Source organism: Tauraco erythrolophus, chromosome 1, assembly GCF_009769465.1.
Source record: "Tauraco erythrolophus isolate bTauEry1 chromosome 1, bTauEry1.pri, whole genome shotgun sequence".
NCBI classification, from domain to species: domain Eukaryota; kingdom Metazoa; phylum Chordata; class Aves; order Musophagiformes; family Musophagidae; genus Tauraco; species Tauraco erythrolophus.
In genome coordinates, this window is record NC_141465.1 from 67,519,618 (window position 1) to 67,547,000 (window position 27,383).

Here is a 27,383-nt window from a genome sequence, read left to right on the forward strand (position 1 = left end):
CGTTTCCAGTCACTTTTCCCTTTAATCTACAGAGAGTAAGAAGCAGAGCTATTATAATTTTGTTGGTGCAATTGCTTGTGGACTTCTCAAACAGCCCCATGGGTTTTTTCGTGATGACACTGAATCTGAAGTACGTCCCTTTTCACAAGTCTTTTCTCCAGTTTGTTTTATTCTGCTTCTTCGCTCTTCTCAGAACCGCCTCCAGCTGAATTATCTGCCTCGCACTTTTTATCAAGAGCATCTTCAAAGGATTTCCCACTGCACTCGTAGGTTTTACTTGTAGATCCCGTATGTGTTCGAATGCGAGCTCCTGGCTGGTATAACTGCATGGCTGGGCGATCCTAGAAGGAAGGAGATGTGATTAACGCTCTGAGAAACCTGTGCGGGATATGTATGTGGGATTTTGAAGTGATGAATGTTTGTGAAGAAAGTAGATTTTGTGTAAAATCACTTTACATTTCGTAAGACCCAGGAAAAAGATGGAGTGTAATGAAAATTGACTATTTAGTATCTGTCTTGTTTATAACACTATTCTTGGGAGCCAAGCATTCTGAATACATGAAGAAAGCTGTAAAAATTAAAGATCCTACGATACATTTGATGTAAACAAGGAGAAATACTGTAGACAATTATCAAACACAGTACTACAGGTAAAACTCTGAAAAATGTTGCCACCTTCACTAACATGGACTGGGAAGAACAATAGCCTGTGCACTTGCAACTCTGCAGATAAACGACAAATACTAAATATAATCATGAAAAAATAAGACCTGTTTAGCAGGTAACGCTAGAAAATTATCCTCAACTGAACTTGACCAATCGATGTGTGTGCACTGCTACTCCAAGCCGTGAATCACTACCACGGTTTAAGCATGGAAGGCACATTTTCATGATACATATCAAAATAAAATTGCAGTTACTGCTCTGCTTCATCACGCCTTCCATACCGAGCATGAGAGCAGGGGAATCCACCCACTGATAACGTACAGTTTGAACACACGCAGGCTTTGCGAGTGACCCAGTCACACACATACTGATTTGATCACTGGAAAATGGAAGCAGGAACCAGTTTACAAGGAAAAGACACCTCAAACTTGCCAATGCTTGAGAGCACTTTTTATTCTTGAAATTTCAATAATAAAAGACACTGCTTAGAAACTCTGCTTAAGAAGTCTTTTCCTAGTAAGAGTATTTTAGTCCCACAAATACCAGTTTTTAATGTTATGAAGCAAACCATTCACCAAAACCTGAGCATTTTGACCAAGGTCTTGTGTTGAGTTTAGCAAACAAAATTAATCAGCCTATTTTAAGACAGTGGCAGAGCACTGAAATTGTCCTACATCCAACTATATTAATTTTCAATTGCCTTCATAATTCGAAGCCATTCTGGTCTTTCGTTCTTTCATTCTTTTTTCTTACTCTCAATATGCATTTTCTCTTTTTCATTCTTTTTCCTTCACCTTTGTCTTTTTTGTTCCACTTTTCTCTCTCCCTCTTTAGACCAGATATCAAGATTCACTGTTGGGACAGACAACTAAAGCATTCTAGTTAATGCTTTGTAGTGTGGTATGAAATGCATAACACACATCTTTCTACATCACAAACAGCTGCATAAAACCAGATCCTCTCACCAGCAGTGCTTTTTGGGAAGTTTATGATAAAAGGTCTAAATGATCTTTCATATCACAGACGCTGTACTCCACAGGTTGCATGAAAGCTAGCACAACTGTTACTTACACCAGAAATTTCCCGTTTTCTAATTAATTCGTACAAGCTATCTCTGTTTAAAAACTGTGTTGACATTTTTAGTTGTATAGGTAACCTGGAAAGCTTAGCCCCTCACTCTCATCTACGTGATAAATACTCTAAGGAAAAAGTCACCACACTACAAAAAACTTTACTGCTATTGCTTATTCTGTTTAGGGGACAAATCTAGCATCCAAAGTGTGGACTAATCCAGAGACTCAGCAAGCTACCAGAAGCGCAACAGGAAGAAAGAAAAAGGAGGTGGCTTCTGAACGCTTGACAAAAGGCTGCCAAGACCCACCATCCAGTTCCAAGGTTGCAGATACTTCACCAGATTTCAAGAGTAGCGTGGCAAGCACAAGGAAAATTGCTTTTCCCATCTTCCTGTTCCTGATCTAGCCACTCTTCTGACTGTTCTACAGCTTGAGCCGCTGGTGTGTGTGGAAAGTGGCTACTGTGTGCATGCAGACAAACCTCACCCACGCTGCCCAGCTGACCTGCGCATAAACAAGAAACGGGGCACGCCAGGCTTTCTGTGTTTGCGCAAGGCGACTTCCTCAACATGCAGCGAGTCCCCCTGCACTTGCTCTACGCACACTCCACGCAGACTCACTCTGCACATGACCAGTTCTCTCCGTGTCAGCCTTAGCACACACCACAGATCAGCCACTTGGTTTGAAAGAAGAGTTCCACATGCAGAACAAATTTCTACACAAAACAGTGTTTCGGTCATCTTTTGTGGAAAATCTAGGATCAGAAGGGAGAGAGAATGAGGATGACAAGGAGAGCCACCTCCTGAAAAGACCCTGGCACATCCATGAAATCAGATGGTCTGAGAAAAATGATGCTCATGTCTCTGGGAGACAATGAGGGATGGCTCTACTACACACTCTGCTACGGGCCCCGCTTGCCCTGGTTTTGCACCTGCTCCTTCCCTGACAACAACCATATGGATAATTTGTCCTAACCAAACGACAGACTTTTCATACTGGTGGGTATACAATACCGAAGAATTTGCACATTCATACCCTCTAAATCCCATACTCTCTGACTCAGCTATTTATTTAAGTCCTTACAGTTCCTCGACCGAGCAATGCCTGGTCAATCCATAATGAGCTGGGTAATGGAAGTACATTTTTAAAAGACTGCATGCCACGGTTTTTAAATTTCATTACAGATCAGAAGTATAATGATTTTTCATACACTCATAAAATACAAGGCTTCCAAGAATAGTGTTCCAAAAATGCTACGGTTGAAAGGAAGACAGAAAGCCTCCTGCATATTGTAAGTATGAACAAGCAGAGACCTGTGACCTTATTTTAACTGCTGTTGTCCTCTGATAACAACAGAAAGAAGTTTGGGTTTTACTGAAAATGAAATAAAGGATTGCTTTTTTTGAAAAAGCATCTTTATGCTCAGTTTGCAAAAGTAAAACCTGTGATCTTGAAGCATATTTAGCTAATGAAAGATTATCCTAAATGAATAAAAGAACCTTATTTCTTATGCGCTCCTTTTTGGATGCCATGTCATCACACTTGTCCTCTTTACCCAGTTTGTCTACTGCCTCCACAGTGAAGCTGTAGTTGTAGTTCCCTTTCTTTCCTCTGTCTTGGTTGTATCCTTTCCCCCATTTCAGCTCTTCTTCACTCCTTCTCACAAACTTGTCAAACTCATAGTGAGCTCTATGCTTTCTGCCATCATCCAATCGATACCTTTGTCTTTCAGGTTCTTTTTCTCGAAATCTTCTCTCCAAATCTCTTTGCTCTTTGTCACTATCATTTTGTGACCTATGAGTATGTATAAAAAGAAAGAAAATTCATGCAATTAACAGTAAAAAGAAAAAGCTGTTGAAGGACACAGTGCAAAGCCTCCCTTTGACTCCAACAGTATTTAGATCAGTTGTATGGCAAGGCTGTTTTTTTCTCAATAAAAAGGGACTATGTGCAATTTTGCCGAATGTCTCATCTGTGTATGTCTGGCCACTGACTATGCATTCAGTTCGAAACAGCAGAAAAAGCTTTGCAAGCAAAATCTCACTTCTATGCAACTGTTGTGGAAGGGTCGTTCTTCAACTTTTATCCCTCTTTGCAATCCCATAAATAGTTCCCTAACACTTTTACATAGACTCATGCTGCATGGTTAGGTCTTGTGGCCTGTTCTCCAGAAGGCTCATGTATATCAGCAGTCCCTTGAATGGGAACATTCAGGGGCCGAAGGAATTGTGCAGGTATCATGTATCAATTTGGTTTATGACTCTATTTAACTAAAAACGTTCACTGACACTGCGACTTGTGGAAGGCACGTGTGAAAATGAATACTTATGTTCCAGGCTTTTGTTTGTTATGTCTCCAAGTAATTTAGCCTACCTTTGCACATCTTATCTGGGTGAAAGGCCATTACCTTACCACAACATAATACTGAATTTCTGCTATGCTGCAACAGGTTCATATTATAAATACTATCAGTTTGCAACATTTTGCTGCCTGTCTGATACAATCCACTTCACTGTTCCTGTTCAGCAAGTGTTTTATGTTCTCATAAAGCAAAACTGCAAATAACAAAGAAAGATTACAGAATAGATTGAACTTTAAAAGAAGCAAATATCGGTAGTTTCTTTTTATATATTTCGTATGTATAAATACTTAAAATTGAAACAGTAAAGTTGCTTTTGACGGTCTGCTCACATTTTGGGAATCAGCAGGCAATCAGAAAGGATGGAGATTTTCTGATGGCGCAGTGATCAAACAGCGATATGCTTCTCGTTTAGAACAGTTTAATATGAATAAAAGTGTATCTTTCTGCACCACCTTTTTCTTTTTTAAAACAACAGATCTGTGAAAATTGTCAGCCTTTGCCATGAGCTTGGGCATTGGCAGGACTGCCAAGGCAGAGGCCTCATTTCAGGAGGAGCCGGAGGTCAGCAACAAAACCTGATTGACAGGTAAGTTGTTCAGCATTTGGCAAGATTGTGCTTGCATCAGCATAACAAATTCACCAAGTGGAAACAACATCCCAGCTGTCACAGACACCTGAATCCCAATTACAGAGATATTATACCTGTAGCATAGATGCATATATATAAAATATATGTCAGTTCTCAAGGGTTATGTGGCTATAGGCTGTTTTGCTTCAGGTTTAATATGCTATTCTAGACACTAACTCCGAGTCTTAGCAAGGCTTTGAAACATGATTTTCCAAGAAGCCAGAAAGACACATCTAGATCTGCTGCTGTAGCATTGCCTGGTACCTGTCTCTTCCTCTGCCTGTTACTGTGGATGAGGAAGGAATGAACGTGCCTGGAGGCAGGCAGCTGACAGGGATACAAACTCCAGTTCAAGAGTTGTTAAAGCAGCTTTCTAAAGGCTTCTAAAGGCTTCTAAAGGTTTTCCAAAACTTTTTCACAGTGAACAGGCAAGCAAGAGCAGGAACAGTGGGACAGGCAATAACGTAATTACAAAGAGAAAGTAGAAGACAAAGTTACGCAGCCAGCAAAAAGAAAGCAGACATGAATGGAAGTAAAGGGAATGGAAGCACACTTCTGTTTGGTATAGTTCCAACTCCATATGTGACCACGTGCACTCATGCACCTACTGAGGTTTTCACTCACTGTAGAAAGCTATTGCTACTGAGCCTTAAAACACGGTTTCCAACCGGCAATTCAGTCTCCTGCATGTAGAGTTGGAAGTTACAGTTTATTCGGTCAGTGACAAAGTAGCTAAAATTTCAATTCTGAATCCAGCTGAAACAGCTCATAGTTTGCTACCTAATCAACCCCACTAATAATCATGATGAAATGAGCACTTAGAAAGACAAGGTAACACTTACTGTACCTGTGCAGCCAAAAGGATTCTGATTTACACCTGGAAAATCTATATTAATGCCTTATTAAGCTTACAAGATCAGTATTAAAAATGCTACATGGCACCACCAAAAGCTTAGTACATACAAAGCCTTATTAGCAAACAACTGACTTGCTCCTGCAACTGTTTCTGTTTACCCTGTTCTGTATTTCCTTTGTTGAAGAACATCAACAAAGGCGTTGAGTATTTTCAATTTCTGCTAGAGAAGAGGCAAAAGGAAGTTTTCAGCATCTTTCAGGACATTCTCAACATAATAAACACTGAGGCCATGTTTGAAGTCCTTAGAGACAAAAAAAAAAGAATAATCCAAGTAGGATATTATTAGCAAACCATTCCTTCAATTAGCAAATTCAGCAGGTTTATTTTCCAAGTGTTCGAAGTGTCTTTGTTTCTCTGTCTGCCATTAGGAGAACGTTTGCAGCTCCTGCAGACTTCTCATAAAAACCAAGAATCTAAGTGGACAAAGGTAAAATTTAAACTACTCAGAGTAGGCAGGTAGCCTGCACAGCTCCTAGAGCACAATCTCAAACTTCCTCTAATATTTTGTATATAATACCTTACGCAAACTATTTAATACTCAAGTTTCTCCATACGTACAAGTTGCACATATACATGACATCTCAGATTCAGCTCTTTCTTTTTGCAAAGTACTTTTGAGAGCCTGGCTGAAAAACTCTATTGAAAAACAAAGCATTATTTATCTCAGCAGCATATTATTTTTAGGTATGTATCTTGCATATTTTATGGGTGAATCCTGCTTGCAATGGGACATGCATGACAAAGAACAAGAGAGAGAATCAGCTGCTGAACACATTTGTAAGACACTTCTAGGCTACAGTAATCACAGACCTCGGCTACTATTGTCTTGTTGCTACTATTACACATGCAACACAAAAGGCAGTGGGAGGCAGAGACAAACTTCTGCACATATCCATCATAAGGCTGTCATTCACACCTTAGCTGTTCTGCCATTGTCCCATTTCTCAAACACATTTATCTCTTTATTGCAGCAAAAATGAAGGAAGTGTGATGGAAAAGGAGGGCATCCTAGCCAATTTAGTCTTTGGCATCAGTAATGGAAGGAGGGCCTTACCTGAGCTCCTGATGGGGAACAGGTGAAATAACAATGAAACGCTGAATGACTTTCTATGAAGAAATCCTTCCAATCTGGGATTTCAAAACATTTCACAAATAACAAATTGCATCCACTAATATTGCCATCAGGTCAATAAGCTGCTACTAAACACCTTTTACAAAAAGGACAGTCAGAGATTTGTTCACACACAGAACGAAATCAGTTCCTTGCTGACAAAACAGCCAGCCAATGCACCACTCATATCATGTTTAAGCCTTCAAATGAAAACATTTAGGATCTAACTTGGTGCCTAAAATGTAAGTATTACTTACTTTTCCTTAAGTTCTTTTAGTGAACCATCCAATGACTTGGATTTTATACTCCCAGATCCAGGTGACTTATCCCATTTGTTTTCTTCAATGTCAGCTTCTTCACCTTTTTCTTTGTGCTTTTCACTGGCCAGCTCATCTCCTTTTTCAGGCTTCTTAAGAAGCTATGAAATATTTGTTTATGATGTAAAATTATTCTCTGTTGCAATAAACATTTTAGCAATACATTAAATATATCAAAAACCTATTAAGACTGAAGATATTCAAATGCTACAAACACATTTTACAAAGTATAAAATTAAAAAAGTTATTTAAAGAGGGCAGTTTACTTTTGCTAAGGAGCGACAATCACTAACAGGCATTCAACTGCAGACTTTTAAATATGCTGAGAATACTGGAGAAAGCACTTACCTACTCTTCTCTCCTAAGTTTTATATATAAAGATATTATTATGGTCTACAATTTCTTAGAAATCATATAACAGACCTCAGTGTTATTGCCAATAAAATAAAAAGCAGAACCTCTAAGACAAAAAGCAGGATTAATACTTCACTCCATGAAATATTATATATGAAATGTGTGACACATGAACTACTTAGGACAGACCGGCATATAGAAAGAGGTGCTTAATATAAGTACACACTGACGGAAACACAGACTGATGAAAAAATCATGTTAGCAGAAAAGATCACATTGCATTTTCACCTTGGAGATTAAGATTTCTAAGAAGTCTGTCCCTTTCGAACCAAATAAGCCATGCAGGGTTTGAGTAGCGTCTAGCTTTACAGCAATAATCTTTATAGAAGGACCAACTGCCTCAAATTATTTCGCTAACATTTAAAGAACAAGCAGACCATCTCATCAGTCTTTTAATTCCACCAGTTCTTCCAAAGTAAGCACAAGTTATTCTTCTCCAATATTTAAAACTTGTATGATGTTTCTCTCAGGTAATATTATCCTTTTCTTTCGGAGACAGAACTAGCTTTCAAGGTCACATTGCCACAGGTATGTCAAAAACGCTGGGATCTTTTGGATAACCAATTTGGGGTGATACAGTTTAAGGAATACATCTATTTTCTTCTGAAGTTCTAGAATGTTTTTCTTTATGCCCAAATATGAAAAATCTGTAATTCAGCTTCAGAACTTACTTTTTTTATACATCCAGGTGAAGGCACATGTTGTCCAGGAAGAAAAGGAAGAGGGAAGAAGCACACAGCTCTGTGGCTTCTCCCCACAAGATATGGAGTGAGTCTGTGTGCCCTTGCGTTAAGCTACAGACTCTTATACCAACTTTACTCTTCAAAACAGCCTATAAAATCTTTCCAATACCACAAAATTTAGTTCAGATGAATAGTTTTTATCTATGTCACCTTATACAAATAAGGTTTTAAATGTCCAGACTTAGGAGCACAAAATACACCTCCCCAATTAAAATCATTAAAAGCACATGCATTCAGAACGTTACAAGGCAGCACAGCCTGAAATCAGCAAGACTAATAACTTATAACTTGGTTAAAGCACATTATCAAAATAAATAGTTCTAAGCATAAACATAAAAAACTCTCTGCACATGGCTAGATGAAGATTTAAATGGCAGAAAGTGATAAAGCCATATTTGCAACGATCTTCCAACTTGTTAGCACAGAACAATTTGGTTCTGTCAGGTTAAGTTGACACAGAATGTGGCAGGGTTTGTATAAAAGTATCTGAGTTGCCTGCCATAACTGCATCATTGTACCTAAGGTAATTAGTCACACTTTTCAATAATGCTACTTAAGTCAAAGACCTAAATTACCTCCCTTTCCAGTCGAAACTGGTTTGGTATCTCCATACTGTACTGGTTTGGTATCTCCATACTGTACTGGTTTGGTATCTCCATACTGTACCGTAGTACACTGCATGAACAGTGTAAGTGAGATACCACAGGACTTCTGGATAACTTAACAGGAAAAGTTTTTTTTTTCATTAAGATACCTTGATTCTTATTTCTTTTTCAGAAATCTTCTTTTGCTTCTCCACTTCTTTTCTTTTACGTCTTTCTTCTTCTCTGCGCTTCCTTTTCTCTTCCTCCCGCAGACGTTTCTTCTCCAATTCTCTCCGCCTTCGTTCTTCTCTTTTCTCTTCTCGTATTCTCTGAAGAGTTCAGAACGATTAATTGTAAATTGTCCAACGGAAAACCACGTGAAACATAAATGTTGAACTTCAGGCAAAAGTCTGAACGTACCTGCTTTTCTAATTTTCTATTTTTAATATATTCCAAAAGGGGTGTTGTTCTTCTAGCTAAAACACAAAAAATTTGTGATATAGTGTTCAACTCCTAAAATATGTACTCATTTCTTTACTTTAGTACTAACCCCTTTTTTCTAGCTTTCTCTTCAAGGGAGCTAAATAATTAACAAACCTATTTGCTTTATATATTTTCGAAAGCATTCCCATCATTCTGTTTTAGAAACACTTTGTTGCTTTTTTGCTGCTAGGATTAGAAGCAACAGATATGCTGCATGATTATTCAATGTTTAATTAAAAATTGTATCTTTTCAGTTCAGAGAATGGCTTTTTTCTCTTGCTTATCAAATGGTTATTCACCAAAAAGGACAGAAACGCGTTCAGAATCTATTCCTACACTTCAATTTTTCACATCAAAACCTAGCTATATTGCTGTTCATATACAGATCACATTGTTGTAAGCTCATATAGCATTTTTAAATCCCAGATTTCAAAGTACATAATGAAGGAAACATTTTCATTCTCATATAACATTTTCATTTAACATCAATTAGCATTCACTTCTCCATGGTAAAATGGGATGAACAAGCGTTAAGTGGTTTGTCCCAGGTTATACAGCAAAGTATCAGCAGATTCAATAAAACTCTAGTTTCTCAAATAACAAATAAAATGCCTCATCTACTGGATCACACAGCCATTCTTATGTTACAGAGCTGTCTCCCCACTCTGAAATCTAGCCTAAGCCACCTGCCTGAACCATCTCCGAATCCTACAAAACTTGGAGACCACAATGGAATTCTGTATCATACACAGCACTCATGACTATCAGCACTGAATTCAAACTTCACATACATCATCTGTGAGTAGTTACAACAAATTCTGTCAACCTTAGATGTCTCAGGATAGAGTTACAGAAAATATTTACCACTAGAAAGAATTTACAATTATTTATAGGACTCTTCATCAAACCAGAAGAAAATTTCACTATTGGAATGCATGACAGGATTTAGAAGAAACAATGAAAGAAATTTTAAAAATCTTCATTAAATTTAAAATGGCATAGCCAAAATCTAGACAAAATTCATATCTCCAAAACAGCTGAATGTTTTTGTCTTGAAAGTCTAAACGTCCTGCTAGCAACCCATTCGTTAATGATAAAATCTTGTTACATAGTTATGAATGGGAAGGCTTGATAAGAGTCAATATTTATTTTTGGGAAATATCACGGGTCAAAAGCACGAACCAAATAAGGTTGCTGATTTGAAATCTTCCTCCCTCAATCTCTAGACTTCCCGTGCTGCCTTTCTCCCTATCCTCTACTTTTTGACAAATTTTAGGTCCTCAGCACCCTCCCTACCAGTCCCTCAGATCCACAGCTCTGACTGTCTCTCCTACTCCCCTAAGTTCCACTGAGTAATGTCCATCTCTTGGCACTTTTACATGGTGAAAGTGGCCACAAATTGTAACTGGAAGGTCTGGGGTAAGGAAAAGCCACATTTGGAGTCCAGAACTTGACCTTAGTCACGACTAAGCCTGTGGTGGAAGAGGTTTAGTAAGAAATTATAACCTGAAGTTCAAAGACGAGAGGCAATGTGATGAGTACTATCAAAAAAGGAGAGCAAAAAAGAGTGTCAAACTTTAACCTTATGGGCCTTACTGCAAATAAAAATCTAAGAGGCTTTTCTTAAATGTTTAAGAAATTTTAAAAGAAAATAAACTAAAAAATGAAGATCATAACTTTTATATTTTATCTTGCTCTCTACAAACAAGCCAGAAGACTGAGCTTACCTTCATCTTGTTATAGAGAAAATCTCTTTTTATACCTCTCTGTCACACTGAAACTGATGAGCTAACACACCTGACGTGACGCATAAAACATGTTGGTTTTCAGTAACACTACCTGGAGAAATGCTGAGAATGTGAACGCCAATTCTGCCAACAAAGTCCTAGGTACGTCTTTCATTGACTTCAGTAGGAGTAACACCTTTGAAAGTGGACGTGAAACTAAACCCTTACATAATTTTGCTGTACACATGCTAACCACGGAAACAACCTTCATTTTTATATCGATAGCAATGGTCACAGTTTTGAATAGCAGAAAGAATACAGCAGCTAATTTGATTTCCTGTGATTTAACACAAACAAACATTAAAACTCCTAATGTAAAGCTGCCTTCAGTAACATTGTTACTCTGAAATCTCCAACTCTCAAGACTAATAGTTTTCATTGATAGAATATTTTAAAGTTAATAAATCTTGAAATGGTAAACCTTCTCAGAAACTTTTGACTGGTTTTACATGGCTATCAAATACTAGGAAAGATTTGGAGTAAATAAAAATTGCTGGGGAACTTCCCTATCTAGAAAAGCAACAAATAAGTTTTATTGGTTACAGAACTCTCTAAATGTCCATACTTCTAACATTTCCATCTCCTCTAAATTGTTTAAGTTCCAAATTTTGCCAGTCAACTATTAATTTATGCATATGAAGAATAATTAATGCCACTCTATAGATAGGCTTGTCACAGGGACAAAAAAACAGCATTAATCAAAAGAGGTGACTACTTTTACAGTGTAAATAAGTAACAGCAAAGGCAATTATTTTTTTTCTTGCTTGACTGTCACACCTAGGGAAAGAGTAAGTGTTCTGCATGTTGCCACATGAACATTCCATGTCATCCTGAAAACTACCTACTGGCATTGAAGGTTTCAATGTTGGTCTTACTAAAGATTCCCCCAGAGACCGTGAAAGTCATGCTGCATGCATACAGAAAACCAAGTGCTGCCTTACTTTCAAAGTTTTTGCAGAACCTTGACCATGAAAACAAAGAGAAATCATTTCACGTTTCTCAATAAAAGCAGCAAATATCAGGAATCAACTGTTAAGTGTTCAAATATTTTATCTTTTAAAAATAAATCTTCCATATTTTAACACATTTTATCTTTTAAAAACAAATCTTCCATCTTTTAACACATCTGTAAGTATTCAGAAGTATTAAGCTCCTATTTCTGAAGCCACTGTGCATGCAAAACTACCAGTGAAGTCAGGTGATTCCACTCATAGAAACTTAAAAAAAATAGGTGGGGTGTTTCCTGTCACTATTTGGCTGGATAACAAAATTTTACTGTGATAATCTCAATCTCTGTTAGACTGAATAGGTCAGCTCTTGCAGGTAATAGCATGAAGATATAAAAGTAAGACATTTAATACTCTCAACAATATTAAGAAAAATCAAGAAAACAGACCAATGAGTTCCCTTGTTTTGGCCTCAATCTCTCCCAAAAGAATCTCAGGATTGGCACAGATTTTCTCTTCATCAGCACAATAACTCTCTAAAAATTTCCTATATTCTGGATCTGTGAAGAAAAATTTTTAAATTATGTTAATATTCTGCAATACATGATAGAAATGGAATCTATTTCCCCTGTGATGACAATAAAAATATGTTTACCATCTTCAATGCTCCCAGCTTTGGCATCTTTCTTCTTCAGTTTCTTTTTTGAAATCTTCTGGAATGGAGCAAATTCAACCACTGCAGGATACTCCAAACCTTAAAAGAGATCAAAGCTTAGTTTTTTGAAGGGGGGAGAAACATTCCTTATATTCAAGTACGATTTTCAAAACTCTTGAAACTCGTGTTGGGCAGTCTTACTTGAAATCAAAGGTGAATGTTTCCACAATCCCATCCTAAACTTCCAATGAAAAATTGCATATAGCAGTATTTATATTCAAAGCAAAATACGTCTATATTTTAATTCTATACATAAACATTTCATATTTTTTGGATATGCTTACACAGACTGTCAAAATGAAGATGACTACTGTTGCACAATAAAATTCTTGCATTGTAATTTATAATTCCCTTTTAATGCTTCACAGATATTCATTGATTAGAAAAATTTAACTAAAATCTCAGTCTGACGTGAATAAGTACTATTGGGAAATCAACCTGAAACAACTGAGTTGCTTCTGTGAAGTTTTGTGGCCAAAAGCTTAATAAATAAATAAATTCTGAGTAATACACAATCAAAAAACATACCACCTTCTTTCAGAATCAAAACTGTAAACCTCAGCACGTAGAATTACAAAACTTTTTTTTCTATTTATGATGGACTGCACAACTTCTTGCCTGCGTTTACTGGCATGGTTCCTTTGTGTTGAATTCTGCCTTAAATACCGGATTCTTTTTTGGAGTTGAGTCAGAACTGTGTCTAGGTTTTGAATTTTGCCTGGTTTCCACTTGCAGCAGGTTCAAGATTACGCTTTGTTCAAGTCCAGTGAAAACTGTGCTTAAATCTGCTAGAACATTTGTTAACCTTATTGAACCTGGTAACCTTTGTTTTAATTCTAGCCTCACAGATGCAATGCCACCAGAAGCCTCACCAGACAGCACCTTCGATCAAAACTTGTGCTTTTTATTTGCACAGTCATGCCAAACTGGCCGGCTGTATCCAGGCTGTTTTGCAACGTACAGAATATTCTGGCTTCAATCCAACATAATGCTGAAGAATGTGCTTAATTTAGACAAAGTGAAGTCTTGGCAGAATCATAAAAATAGTTTCTTTCTAGTTTTTCATCTAAACCACTCAGAATTTGAAATCTGGAAATCACACACTGCGAGGAATGCGTCGTTCTCAATCTCTAGAAAAATCCATCCAAATCTGATTAAGTTAGAAGCCTATAAAATGTCTCGGGTAGGAAATGCTGAAGTGGAATTTGTTAGATTGACAGACAGTTTCTTCAGAGATCAACTGTCCAGTAAAAGTGGGCAGGACTACTTTTTGCAGGACCTCTGCAACACTAAGTGAACAGAATAAACAATATCTATAAAAGAAACCCACAAATCTATATCCGTGTTACACAACCCATGCAATTTTTTACAGAAGGTACGAGTGAATGAGGCAAGGAACTGCTAAAGGGACAGCACCATTTCTTGGCTATGGTAGGTTCATCCTACTGTAGGAGACTGGGGTTTATCCACACCTACATTATAGAGTTTTTTTTACTCTTGGGCAAACGTTTGCAGACTGAACTTTTAAAAAAAAGAAACAAACTTTGTTGCTCTTTTTCTTGGAACTCAACTCAAGATGTCTGCAAATGCTTTAAAAAGTCAAGCTGTACATATCTCAAAGTGGGCAACCAAAATGATGAAGTCAAGTTTTCATCTTGCTCTTTGAAGATTGGAATAAGTGGCACAACTTTATCTCAGAGAAACACAGTGAAGAGGTAATGATTCATGCTTCCAAGTGTTCAGTTACTGTTGTGATGAGTTGTGAAGCTTGCATAAAATAATTATCTTAATAGGATCTTGATAGTGCATTGCTTAAGGTACAAGAATGCAGATAAAGCATACACACCACATAAACAAGCAAGACCGCGTGGACAAAAGTATTTTCCACTTCACTATCTTTTAAATGCTAGATTGTAATATATTTTTATGTAATTAACTGTATATTGAGCAAAAACCCTGGCAAAAAGGAAAAAATGTTCTAAAATGGTGTTATGTGTAGAAACATATCTAATATCTTACAAATAGTCCAACCTTTATTATCGATGAAGACATAGCCATCAAAGCGATCTCTAAAAAGAAGGATGTCCTCAGGATTTCTAAAGTTAATGTACGCTCTTGAATAGAGATGAGGATAAAGGCTGCAACAAGAAACAATTTTATTTTCTGTTATTTACTGTTCTGTTCAGGACTAGGAAAATAGTAAAACTAGAAGGATCACACTGCAATTCTCATCTTTTTTGAGGAATGGCTACCTTAAACATGCATATCGAAGTCTTTACATATACATATCTAATTATATATATGACAAAAAGTAACTAAGCAACTGAGTTCCTGGATGGAACTCTGAAGTTCATTCTGAACTGAGACAAATGTTTCTACTTTGTTATGTCTCCCTAAATTGCAGAGCATACGTTTCCATTGTGCAGGATTAAAGCTTTAAGTCTAATATTTTCTGATTTAAGAGATATGAGTAACAGCAGTTCTTTTGGGGAACTTCTTAGGTATGCTAAGAAAGTCTTCTGTTGCTGAAACAGCAAAAGGTAAGTAAAAGCTCCCTCTGAAAGGGCAGTTGCCAAGCTGTCGCTGTATTTAAAGAGACATCCATCTTTAAGAAAGACTAAATAATGTAATAATTGGCAAGACAATCCACTGAATTATATACAAATAAATAAATTCCATCTGGCATACACATGTATGAATATATATGCAAAGTCTAGTTCTGAAGAACAATTACTGTGAAAATCCAAAGCATTTCTAGCAAAAGAAAGAACAGCTACTTACCTAAAATGATTCTGATTCTTCAAGAGTTTATTGGCATAGATCCCGCTCCAAGGGTAAATGTTTAATGTGCTGATAAAAACCTCAGGGCTGGCATACAACCAACCACAATGATACTGAGGTAATTTAATGAATTACCATGCATCAACTAAGTTATTGTGAGTCATGGCATGTACATGCTGCAAGCCCCTGCAACCATGATATAAACCAGTTTGGTTTAAACTGCCTTCAGTGATGACTATGTATTAGGGCAGGTTTTGGAACATATCTGAACATAAGCCCTTAGCTTTAAAATACCTGTTTAGAATCATAGAATCATAGAATGGTTTGGGTTGGAAGGGACCTCAAAGATCATCTAGTTCCAAAGCCCCCTGCTATGGGCAGGGACACCTTCCACTAGATCAGATTGCTCAAAGCCTCATCCAACTCACCACCAGCAGCAGGAGACAACAGACACACACAGTTGTAACATTATTTCAATCCTACAGCTATTTCAGAATGGGATTTCACAATGAGTGCGAATGAGCAAAAATTTGGATTGCATCACAGGATCCACACACATGGCAGCTGAAAGCAACACAGTTACTACAAACCAAGTCTTTTTTTCTTTTTCAAACGTGCATCTATATGGATTCCACTTTGGGGTTAGAAGGTGACCATAAAGAGCAGTGCTATCAATAACTAACCAACGATTTTGTAAACCCATCAAATTTGTGTTTGATATTGCAGCCAGGAGAAAGGTTTAACAAACCTTTTAGATGTTTTGCAAATATCAGCTCAGGAGTGTTTCTAGAACATGCAGAGGATAAACTTGCTAATTCTAAGGAAGAGCCATTTCATCCACGGATACTCATTGTATTTTGGTATTATAGGATGGGAATAGCATTGAGCGAACTGTAAGCAGGTAACCACAGAAGCGCCCGCCAGGGCATGGCAAGGGCTATGCTGCTGACACAAGGCAGTGCTGAAAGACGCTACAGGCACGGCATGCTCCCTCACCTGCCTCAGCCCACACAGATGCCACACAGCTATGGACCACTTGCAAGCAACCTCTAGAAAGCTGGACTGAACGAGCAGGGTGGCACGTGGCTGTGTTTTGCCATGGGGTTCTGCAAACCCTGCAGAGTCCTCTGTGATCAGACTCGCAAACCTCTGGTCTGCAAATACAGCACAAAGTACCTCGAGGGTGGCTACGGAGTCACCACCAAAATGCAAAGCAGGTGACACAAGCCAGCTTCCTTCTCATTGGTTTCAAAGCAAAAAAATAGATTAAATGTAACACTTTTCAGTTTAAAAAAATATCTTTAAAAAAGGCTTACAAGTGTATGTAAAGGAGGAAATTTTATTGTGGCAACCTATAGCTGTGCTGGAAGAAACATCTCTGTGTTGCCTAATGGCTGGAACGGTGAAGAAGTGTCTTTGGTAACTGCTGGCTCCCAGGAAGAAGTAAGCTTCCTTCCCTGTCATGTTAACAAGACTATTCTTAGGCTTCATGTTCTTTGATGTTTAAAGTAAATGAGGCCTGATATTAGAGACTGATATGATTATACATTTGAAGTGCTGAAGATTCACAAGACAAAAACAGGAATTTTGAGAGAGCATTATTTTTCAGTTCAGTTATTATTATCCGAGATTGAGAAACTGAGTTTCAGTTCCTACTCTAAACAACTATTTAAGTGTTTTACCCGTCTTCAGCGTTTGTAAAATACTAAAACTTTCTGTAGATGAAAGACTGAGACTCAGACAAGTATCCCAGCCACTACATTATTGTGGCACTTCTTCTCTGTCTCGTGCACAGCAAACAGCTTCATTGTACCATTGGAATTTTATTTTTCTTCTGCAGTAACATAGAACCTTATGGTTGGGCACATAACCATCATGAAACAGAACTGAAAATACAAAGACTTATTCCTTCCTTATTTCCTTTAGCTTGTACATCATTGCCATCTGTTTCATCTGCTTTGGCAACACAAACTTTTCCTGGCATACAACATATCTTTCTAACATTTTCAGCTTAGGCTTATCAGAGTATCTTTTGAAACAGAGAATCATTTGATATGGTTATTAAGCATTTACTAGTAAGAAAAAACTTGAGTCTGAAATGTATAAACTGGACTCTGGAAAGCAGAGATTTAGAAATTACCTTGCAAGTAAGAGATCTAATGTTGTTGCCGTACATCATTAATGTCTTAAAGAACTTCATTCACATCAGCAAAAACATACAAAAAAAATCAAACCATACTTGCACAGAGCAGGATGTTGATGTGCACAGTAGCACAATAAAACGGATTGTCTGTCCATAATTGTCGTTATCTATCAGGGTAGAAGACTGTACAAACACAGCTACGACAATGCTTAGCAATTACAGGTTCCTCCTCTGATGGAGCCACTTCTACAAATAGTTGGTTTTCGTATGAGAAACATATGTCAGCATGCTTAGTGTATAAAAGCCTGATTGCCAAGTGTTTCAGAACCCTGTCTTGGGCTTTTTATCCAGCAAAGTGTGCAGTGTGCCTGAAAAAAATTGCATAAATTTCACTCTCTAAATGGGAAGCTAACTGAACATAGCAAATTGGAAAGGCTTAGCACTGGCCTGCATATGAAATACTGTCTCAGTCTGCGTTTCAGACACCTGACTTACAACTGCAGCTCCCACACCTCCACCCACCCTGGGCTCCCTCTTCATGTATCCACTGAAAAACCACCAGTGCAACAGCACAGCAAAGAACGCACGGGGCTTCACAGGGCCACAGGGACTCTGTGGCTAATACCCTCTCCTAGAAAGAAACAGTTCTGCTCTACTTTTGTACCTTATATTCAACGGTTATCGGATAAAATACAGCTTTTGCTCTTCAGGATTTTGCCTTCCAACTGAGTCCTACAGAAGGGCAATTGGACTCTCTGAGTCTCTTCCTTTTATCAAGTATCTACCAGCATAGATTTGATTTGGGATTTCAAATTCAGTGTTGAGGTTGCGTGGTTAGCTTTACAATCAGACAGCTGGTTCTGCTTTGCCATATGCTTGCTGTCTAGAACGCTGCTTTCCATCCATATCATGTTTTGGACAGATGCACTGCACATGATGTTGGCATCTCTGGGATATCACTTAGAGTAATCTCTATGAAAATAACCCAGATGAGTCTGACTATACACATTTCTTCAGTTTGTTTTCTGCTGTGTATTCAAGAGTGCTTAATCTTTCAGGTTACATGTATTCCTATAATAATTGGACTATCATCTCTTTAAACCCTTACTTCCATAGTAATTTTAATAACAAATACATCCTAATAGTCTACTTCTTCTACAAAGTATGTTTTAATATAATTGTGTAAAAAGACTGGTATACAGGAAAGCAATTTTGAATAGTTATCTGCAGTATAAACAGCAACATGTAAACTATAAAACTATAAAAACAGGTATCACATCTTAGCAAAAATACTTACCAATTTACCAGTCATGGGTGGGGGTGTGTGTGTGTGTATAAACATATATACTTACATGTATATGAACTTCAATATATAGATCTCTACATCTAAATTTTGGAATGTTAAACGAACTCCTCCATCCGTTCATGTATCACATAATTTCTGATCAAACAGATAACTCATCATCTACATTGTCAGGTCAAGCTAAAATCCACTGGTCTTCATCCTCTTGTCTCTCACCTCTGTGGTCATTCACACAGTGGATGGAACTGGCATAATTTTAAATTACAGATATAAATAAGCACAATTCACTTGGCAGTGGAGAAGCAGACAGACTACACAGTTGTAACGACAGATTGTCACTCATTCCATCCAGAACACGGTAGTGGCGGATCTGTTGAAGCTCTAAAGGCGCCGCCCTTCAAAGCTGCAGTTCCTGGGTCCCTACCGCCATCCTACACCATCAGTGCTGTTTGCCTACAATAATCGTGAGCAAAATGTTGAGATGAAGTTACGAAGGGCAAAGGAGCGCTGTTCGCAAGCAGCTTAATCACTGTCTGCGATATATATCATGGCATCAACTATTTGACTGCCTTTCCCATCAGCAAAGCTCCTGTTCAGATCTCTCTACTTTTACAGCCTCACAACACATTTATTAATGAGTCCCAGCACTCAGCATTCAGTGCCAGTCCTGAGCGATGACAAAATCCTGCAGGGCCAGAGCTCAATCACTTGACTCAAGTTTTAGAAGACTCAGAAACACTTACACGCAGACAAAAGAGCATCTGGAAAAAAACAGTTAATATTTGGAGTCTGAGAACAAGATAGACTGTCAGGAAGGCAGAGTCTTTATTATCAGTGATAGGCAGTGTGTCTGTCCAACAAACATCCCTAAAGTCACAGAAACAGCGTTCTGTTTGCATTTTGATGCCAATGTACAAGACAGAAAAAATGTAATGCAGTGAGTGAATCAGGTGAATCTGAAAAAGTGAATGAAACACAATGCAAAAGTAATTTTCTGAAATTATTTTACTGAAATGGATGTAATTGAAGAAGTGTTATACATGAATGACATTACTTAATCAAATGAAATTTTTAAAAGTTTTATAGCTTGCCTATAAAAACACCACATTGTAAATTTAAAAATAACCTTTAGACTGCAAAAACAGTGAAACTGGAGTCAAGAATGCATTTCTTGTAAAAAGCATGTAAGTAGGACTGCAACTGTTTTTTGTCCTCTAGGGTGAGAGGACCTGGGAAATAAAAATGTAGAAACAGCTATAGTTAGACTTCTCTAGTACTCCCTCCAACAGCAACTAGTAGAGAATGCTTAGTTTATTAAAAAGGGGAAACTATACACTGATACTTCACCTAGTATATCATTTCAGCTACTTGCAGCCTAGGAACTTGGTACTACAGAACTTGTACCCTTGTGCTTAATAAGTTTTCATAGATTCATTTCTGGCACCAATTTCTGACAAGGAGTTCTATAGTTTAATGCAGTGTTACATGAAAAAAGAGTCTGTACTCCACATTTGAAAAAACCTGAATGAGCTCTTAGAAACTTCTGTTAGCTAGAGTTACACAGGATGGAGTTAAACACAGACGTTACAGCTCTTAAGGCAAATTTGTCTCCTTCTGCATCAAAACATTTGTATGCTCCTTTCCAACAAACAGATCCTCCTCACTGAGTAGCTCCTCCGAATCATTCTCTGTTCAGTAATGTGAAATATGCTTCTAACTTTCCCATGTTTTTATTATCACTGAATTCTCTGGACTGGTTGCCACCGTGCACATGATACATGATCTAGAAAAAAGCTAATTAGTGAAAGAGAGAGGACACTGTAGAGAGAACATGTCTATCTTATCCTGTAGCTCTTCCCATGAGCTGGAATGGCATGAAGACATATCCACACAGAGTCTTCTGAAATTTGGTGAACTATCTACAACATGACAGACATCCGCAACACAATGCTTTATACTCAGGAAAAGAATTCTCCACTGGATAAGAGGAGACTAAGACTCACTGTATTAATCTTGTCTCTAATTTACAATAAATTTCTGAAAGTTTACTGTATATTCTAGAGTGTGTGAACACATTTCTGAAAGTTTACTGTATATTCTAGAGTGTGTGAACACGTTAACTCATAAACAGATGTACATGGGCATGTGTCAACATTCAAACAAAGTGGGCAAAGCAAGCAAGGTGATTCCAGGCCAGTCAAAGAACAAATAATCATTTAAGCCAATACTCTGCAGAACTGCTGCTAAATGCCCGTTTGAACTGTGCAGTTTGCTGAAAGAAGTTGCAGCCACACAAACCCTGTAAAGATAAACCCATTCTGAAAAAATACATCTTTTGAATGAAAGCATAACTTTTAAGAAGCAAGATGAAGCAAAAAAAAAAAAAAGTGAATATGAAACAGTTCATTTTGAAAAATTCAAATCTATATGAAAACACTCTTTTCTAGAGACTTTAAATTTGTGAAGGCAGAAGAGAACATGAATCCAAAACTCAGGAAGAAGGGAACATTTTTCTCCCAGATCATTATTTTATTACAGGGCTCATAAACAGGACTCAAGGAAATTGACAATCCAAGTAACATTTATCAGAGATTTAACTGTTCAAAAAAAAGTTTGAAAATGTATATTTTTTGCTTGCTGCATCTTGAAGTCTAGTAACAAAACAATATAAGAAATACACCTTTATTTTCTTCAGACGTTTTGTTATTTTTCATCACCAAGATCTGCTCTTCAAGGTAAACAAATTCTTAAAAGTGTTTGAGGCATGTCCTCATCCCTCTACCAGAACAAACTATGGTGTCATATAGGCGATCTAACAAACTTTTATATGTGTATATATATATAAATAAAAATAAACATATGTTCTGTCCCTAGCTATATGCAAGTACATGATGAAGAACACAGCATGAGAGAAAACCCACAATATCTCTCATCAGTAGCCTAACACAGATGCAATTAAATGAGTGGACAACAAGATTTTTGAGTACTTCAAACTTCATCACAAAAAGTAGAGAGAAAATGAAACTTTATATGTACAGCTGTTGTCAGTGCCTTCCCTTTTCTAAGATGGCTGACTCCCTAAATTCTTAGGCCAACAATTGTTCTGGAAGACTAAAATTGTAATTTTTTAACTGTCTCCTAGCATTTATGCAGTTAAACACTCTGAGGACAGAGACAGTCTTCTTCAGAGAATTTTTGATTTGCCTTTCATATTTTCCCCTTATCAAATCAATAGCTGGGACAGAGGCCTTAAAGAGACCCATTTGGAAATACGGATGATGAGGTTCAGAAGAGAAATGCAAGTAACTACAAAGACTTTCAATCAGACTAAATACTCTCCTTTCCTAACTTCACATCCTTTATGGTTCTAACAGAAACGCTGAAGCATCTACTATTTTGTTGCTGCACACGCGTGTAACCACCTAAGTCAGGCAACTGCCATAAAATTTTGCTAAACAGACATTTCTTTCTGATTGTGGAACCGACTGAGAGAACCTATACAGTCAGAGTTAACCACCTAGTAACACAGTGGTGGCAAGAAGTGGCAGTATCTTTTCAAATAAAATCCGCCGAGGAACTAGATCTTTCCAAGTGCAATTTGCCACAAACAACTCCCTACAAAGGAAAGGCTGTTTGCTCTGGCTGGAGCCACCTCTACCTTTTAAAGTTGGTCAGCAATAAACATCCAGGATCCCTCTGTAGTCAATGGAAAGAATCAGGTGCCCGTGGAGGATGATTAGTTGCACACTAAGATAGGCTAAGACAGGCAAGATGGATCTTATACTTCAGCTTTTCAGAACACGTGCAGATGTCGCATACAGGCTGCTTTGTTTATTTTAATGGTTAAGTTTCTTCTCTTCTGGAAATTTTTTGTTTGAAAAGGAATCATATTTTACCACTGCGATACTGAGTGAATTATATAAATAAACTAGCAATTCTGTTTCTTTTAAATCAATCACTACTTTTTTTTTAGTTTTGAATGAGACAAAAATGAGTGAACGGGATTATGTGAAAAACTGTATGAAATACATACAAAAACATGTACACAAACAGAGAAACTAAGCTCAAATGGTACCCATGAAAAAACTGCGATATTTGCCCTAGGGTGACACTTTCTCACAGCCAATAAACAGTCTTTGCATTTTGCCAATGAAAGTTAAAACCTGAAAACCTGCACAAACAGCTCATCCTCACCTGGGATCAGCAGTGCAAAACTCAAAATAATCATGGGCAGGTAGAGGATGTAGCTGTTCCTCCAGTTGCTCCTTAGTTAGACAAGGAGGAAGCCGTCGAATAACTACCTGCACATATAAAAGAAAATGGAAATTTATCTTTGATCTAAATACTGTAGAAGACTATACAAGTCATATGACTCCTCTTTAGAAGCTCTTCCTCAAATTGGGAACTTCAGTTGGAGCACCAGCCTCCTAGTGATTTACCTTCTTGGACTTGCTGATAGATAGAACAATTTGCCTATCTCAGTTTCTGCTAATACTGTAAAATTGCAGAGTAGCTGAAATATTCTGATTAAGAGCTTGAGAACCATTGCAATTTAGCCAATTACAAAATATGTTAACAAATGAACAAAAAAAAAAAGATACTGACCACACAAAATTTTCACAGGATCTCTTTTTAAAATTATTTAAACTAACTTTGAAGTCTTTTATTACAACAGTACCTTTGTGTATTAGGTTTATGTGCCCAAGTCCTGGTGGTGGGGGGCTGCAGGGGTGGCGTCTGTGAGGAGAGGCCAGGGCGGCCCCATGCTGGAGACAGTTGGTCCCAATGGACGCACCGCAGGGCACAGCTGAGCCCCTCAGCCACAATGGTGGCAGCCTGGGGAAAGCTTATTTTTAAAAGGACAGAAAAGGCTGCACAGCAGTGTGTGAGACAGAGGAGTGAGGGGAAAAAAAGTGTGAGAAATAGCCCTTCAGACACCAAGGTGAGAGGCGGAAGGGAGGAGGTGTTCCAGGTGCTGGAGCAGAGATTATCCTGGAGGAGACCACGGTGAACCAGGCTGCCCTCCTGCAGCCCACAGAGGACCAGGGTAGAGCAGATATCCAACCTGCAGCCCATGGGGGACCCCATGCCACAGCAGGTGGAGGTGCCTTGAACAGAGCTTCAGCCTATGGAGGGCCCATGCTGGAGCAGGTTTTCTGACAGGACCTGCAGCCCGTGGAGAGCAGCCCACACTGGAGCAGGTTTATCCTGAAGGATGGCAGCCCACGGAGAAGACCCATGCTGCAGCAGTTCATGAACAACTGCCGCATGTGGGAGGGACCCCCACTGGAGCAGTTCATGAAGGACTGTTTCCCATGGAAGAGACAATACGATGGAGCAGGGGAAGAGCTTGACGAAAAAGGAGCAGCAGAGAGGAGTTGCTATATTATGTCTGCAACCGCCATTCCCCAACCCCCTGTGCTGCCTGCGGGCAGAGGAGGTAGAGCCTGGGAGGGTGGGAAGGTGTTTTAATCTTAATCTATGTCTCTCATCATTCTATTCTAATTTTTTAAATTAACGATGAAGTAAATTAATTTTCTCCAAGTTGCATCTGTTTTGCCTGTGATGGCAATTTGTAAGTGATCTCCCTGTCTTTATCTCGACCCACAAGGCTTTTTTATCTTGTTTCTTCCCCTGTTCTCCTGAAGAAGGAGTGACAGAGCAGCTGGCTGGGGGTCTGGCAGCCACCCAAAGTCAACCCAACACACTCAGGTAAACTAGCCAATAATAAAAGCTGGGAAACCACACAGAAACCTCTGGGACAGAACGATGCCAACACAAAAAACAGTAAAATGGCCACCAAGCTTCAGGCAATCTATTTCCATTTCTTGCCAATATCTGAATTTAAATTAAGTTGTAGTGATGTTCAGTGCTTTGATTTTCCAATTTAGAAAATGGAAATAAATCAAATCTCACAGCACTCTACACAAGTATTCTTTGAAAAGTGCTCAAATAAAGCCACGGAGAGAGAAGTGCTCTTGTCCTTGCAGGAGCTGCTTTGCTACAGCAACAGCCAACCTTGATTTCTGAAGAATGAAAGGGCAGGCGAATTTGCAGCACTTGCTGCTGAGGGTCTCAAAACACTTCAGTGAACAAACACCTTCATTCTGCAGATGAAGAAACATCCGTTTCAACACCAGAGCCTCCTGAAACGAGATCCAGCCTGGTGAATGGGGCCTACCTGCACCGTCTTCCTCGCTGCAAACGAACTCCCTCTGACCCCCCGACATCTCCCACCGGAGACGCTCCTCACCGCACACCCCGCCCTCCACCTCGCCCCCCGCCCCTCGCCCCAGGGGCGGCCCCCGCTGCGCTCCCCTCGCCCCGCGCGCGCCCTTCCCGCCCGCAGCTGCGCTCGCGCCCCCTCACTTTGCTCAGCGCCGTTTTTTTCTCCTCTCGCTGTTTACCCGGCGCCGGGTGAAGCAGCGCCGCCGGCGGCGGCAGCAGCGGAGAGGGCGGGGAAGGTGGCGGCAGTGGGTTTGTTGGAGGGTCCGGGTCGCGGCGCGGCGACTCCCGCCGCAGCGGGACGTCCATGGGCCACTTCTCGCGGCCGCCGCCCCGCATCAGCCCCGGTCCGGCCTCCCGCTCGGACCGCATGGAACTGCCGCCGCCGCCTGCAGCGAGGCGGAAACCTCGCGAGAACTGGCCGCTGGCCTGGCGGAATCTCGCGAGACTTCGCGGGGGTGTGTCTCCCCCGCCCCCATCCTGTCAGAGGTTTAGTCTGGGTGCCGGCGTCCCCGTCCGCATCCCGAACTTCATCCCCATCCTCCCTGACAGCGGGAAGACACCCTTTCAGGAACCCCGGAGGGCCCGCACTGTGCCAGTGGGGAGGGGACAGATAAATTTATCCATTTCCCTCCTCCCATGGTCGCTACCGAAGCTCACAGATGTCTGGCGGCCCTGGCTGTGGAGGCCTGGCTCAGGCCTCCCTGTGCCCTGGTCTTGCCTCTCCCTTCTGCAACAGAGTGGTCACAGTCACCCCGGGGATGCGTCACCCTGATTCTTAGGATGCAGGGCCTGAAAGCAAGCCAGGTCCTGGGGAGGAAATGGTGGGAAATGGGAAAAAGAGTCTATTAGTTTGCTGCTTGCATCGACTCATGACTCAGGAGTCTTGTGGCTGCAGGGAGTATCTTGTCAACCTGGAAGAGCGGTGCCTGCACCCAAGCAACGCACCACCAGCTTCAGCCTCCCAGGCCATGCACCAGGCTGGAGAGTATTTCGGGCTGACGTTTCCCTGCCTTTCTGACTGGCTCCCAAAATTTCAGTTGCTGCTTTTGCGCCTTCAGAGCCTCACACCCTGTGCTCTTCTGCATCAGCCCCAATATCTTTTGTCACACGCTGCTATGTTTGGCAACCAGTTTGTCTTAATGAATAAAAGAAACATATCAAACAAGAAAGTATGAATGGTTGTAGAGTCAGGTAGTGCCACAGTCCAGTCTCTGTCAGTGGCAAATCACTGGGGAGGTCACCAGTAATGCCTAAGTACAAGAATGTGGGAGGTACATAGTAATATAGCTTCAGAATCATCTCTCACCTGCAAGGTGTCCCTGAATTGAGACCCTCAAGGGAAACTGGCCTTCCAGGTAGTTGATCTGGAAGTAAGTACCGATCCATCAATCAGATCAAGGCTTATTGAGGCCTCAATTGCAATTGATGAATGTTGCAGCGTTTAGATCCAAAAAGTTTCTTGAAATTCCTGAGTGAGTTGAGATGTCTTGGACTGCTCCTCCTAGTCTTGGTGGCAGAGGCACAGCAAACTCCGAAGTAAGGGCACATGTCATGGGTATACCAATGGACTTCTCTGGAGCTGCTGAATCTAGAGCAACAGAATGAGCAAAAATGCCTGCAATTTAAGCAGAATACATGGGGTCATTGCCAATCTTTAGATGCTGCTGCATTGTTGGTCCTCAAACAGCTGTCCACAACATGAAGGAAATACATGATTTGATGCAAAATAATTAAAGCAGGTGGTGTTGGCCGAGGAAACTCTGAAATGTGTTACTGCTTTTCAAATCTTTTAGGCGTTAGTACCTGGGAAGAAACTGTTGGAGCCATTTGCAGCAGAAATACTTTGTAGGTTTCCAGACCTATTCTGAAAACTTTTAAGGCAACAGACCAGTCACCTCACTGAGACAAGACTGATCCTTGCAAGAGAGAGATGAGGTTATGTGACAGAATGAGGATGTCTCCATTGGGGATGTGTATAAGCTACTCAACCTGACAGAGTCCTGGAACCTTGTACCCAGTGGCCAAAGCCAACTGAGGCAATGACTTGAAGCAAGAGTCAAGAACGTGAGGTCAAGTCAGGCCAAAGTTAATAACCAAAGACCTCGTGAGGATGAGGACGAGGACAATACTCAATTTAACTACAGACAGGGTGAAAATCAGAATGTTGGAATAAGCCAGAAAG

At 39.6% G+C, this 27,383-nt stretch overlaps 1 protein-coding gene across 2 annotated transcripts; it reads right to left on the minus strand.

Annotated features, from left to right (window-relative positions):
• Positions 1-167: 167 nt before the first annotated feature.
• Positions 168-25,585, minus strand: UPF3A (UPF3A regulator of nonsense mediated mRNA decay). 2 transcript variants are annotated; one of them, XM_086610676.1, is made up of 11 exons: positions 25,343-25,585; positions 23,168-23,274; positions 14,778-14,884; positions 12,687-12,785; positions 12,481-12,591; positions 9,235-9,290; positions 8,985-9,143; positions 7,014-7,174; positions 5,577-5,606; positions 3,239-3,533; positions 168-341 (listed from the first exon to the last, which is right to left on the minus strand). In XM_086610676.1, the coding sequence occupies exons 1-11, from the start codon at positions 25,568-25,570 to the stop codon at positions 168-170; spliced, it is 1,527 nt and encodes a 508-aa protein (XP_086466802.1). In that variant the 5' UTR covers positions 25,571-25,585. The 2 variants fall into 2 exon arrangements, with proteins under 2 accessions (XP_086466802.1, XP_086466795.1); XM_086610669.1 differs by lacking the exon at positions 5,577-5,606 and having other exon boundaries at positions 25,343-25,570.
• Positions 25,586-27,383: the final 1,798 nt, after the last annotated feature.

Bases quoted from the DNA above. Each gene is read 5' to 3' on its own strand.
- UPF3A (XM_086610676.1), bottom strand. From the start codon at position 25,570: ATGCGGTCCGAGCGGGAGGCCGGACCGGGGCTGATGCGGGGCGGCGGC. The intron at 12,592-12,686 runs GTAAACATATTT...TTTTCTTCACAG, and splicing joins AGCTGGGAGCATTGAAGATG to ATCCAGAATATAGGAAATTT. The intron at 342-3,238 runs GTTCTTTTATTC...CCTTCCTTCTAG, and splicing joins AGGAGCGCATAAGAAATAAG to GATCGCCCAGCCATGCAGTT.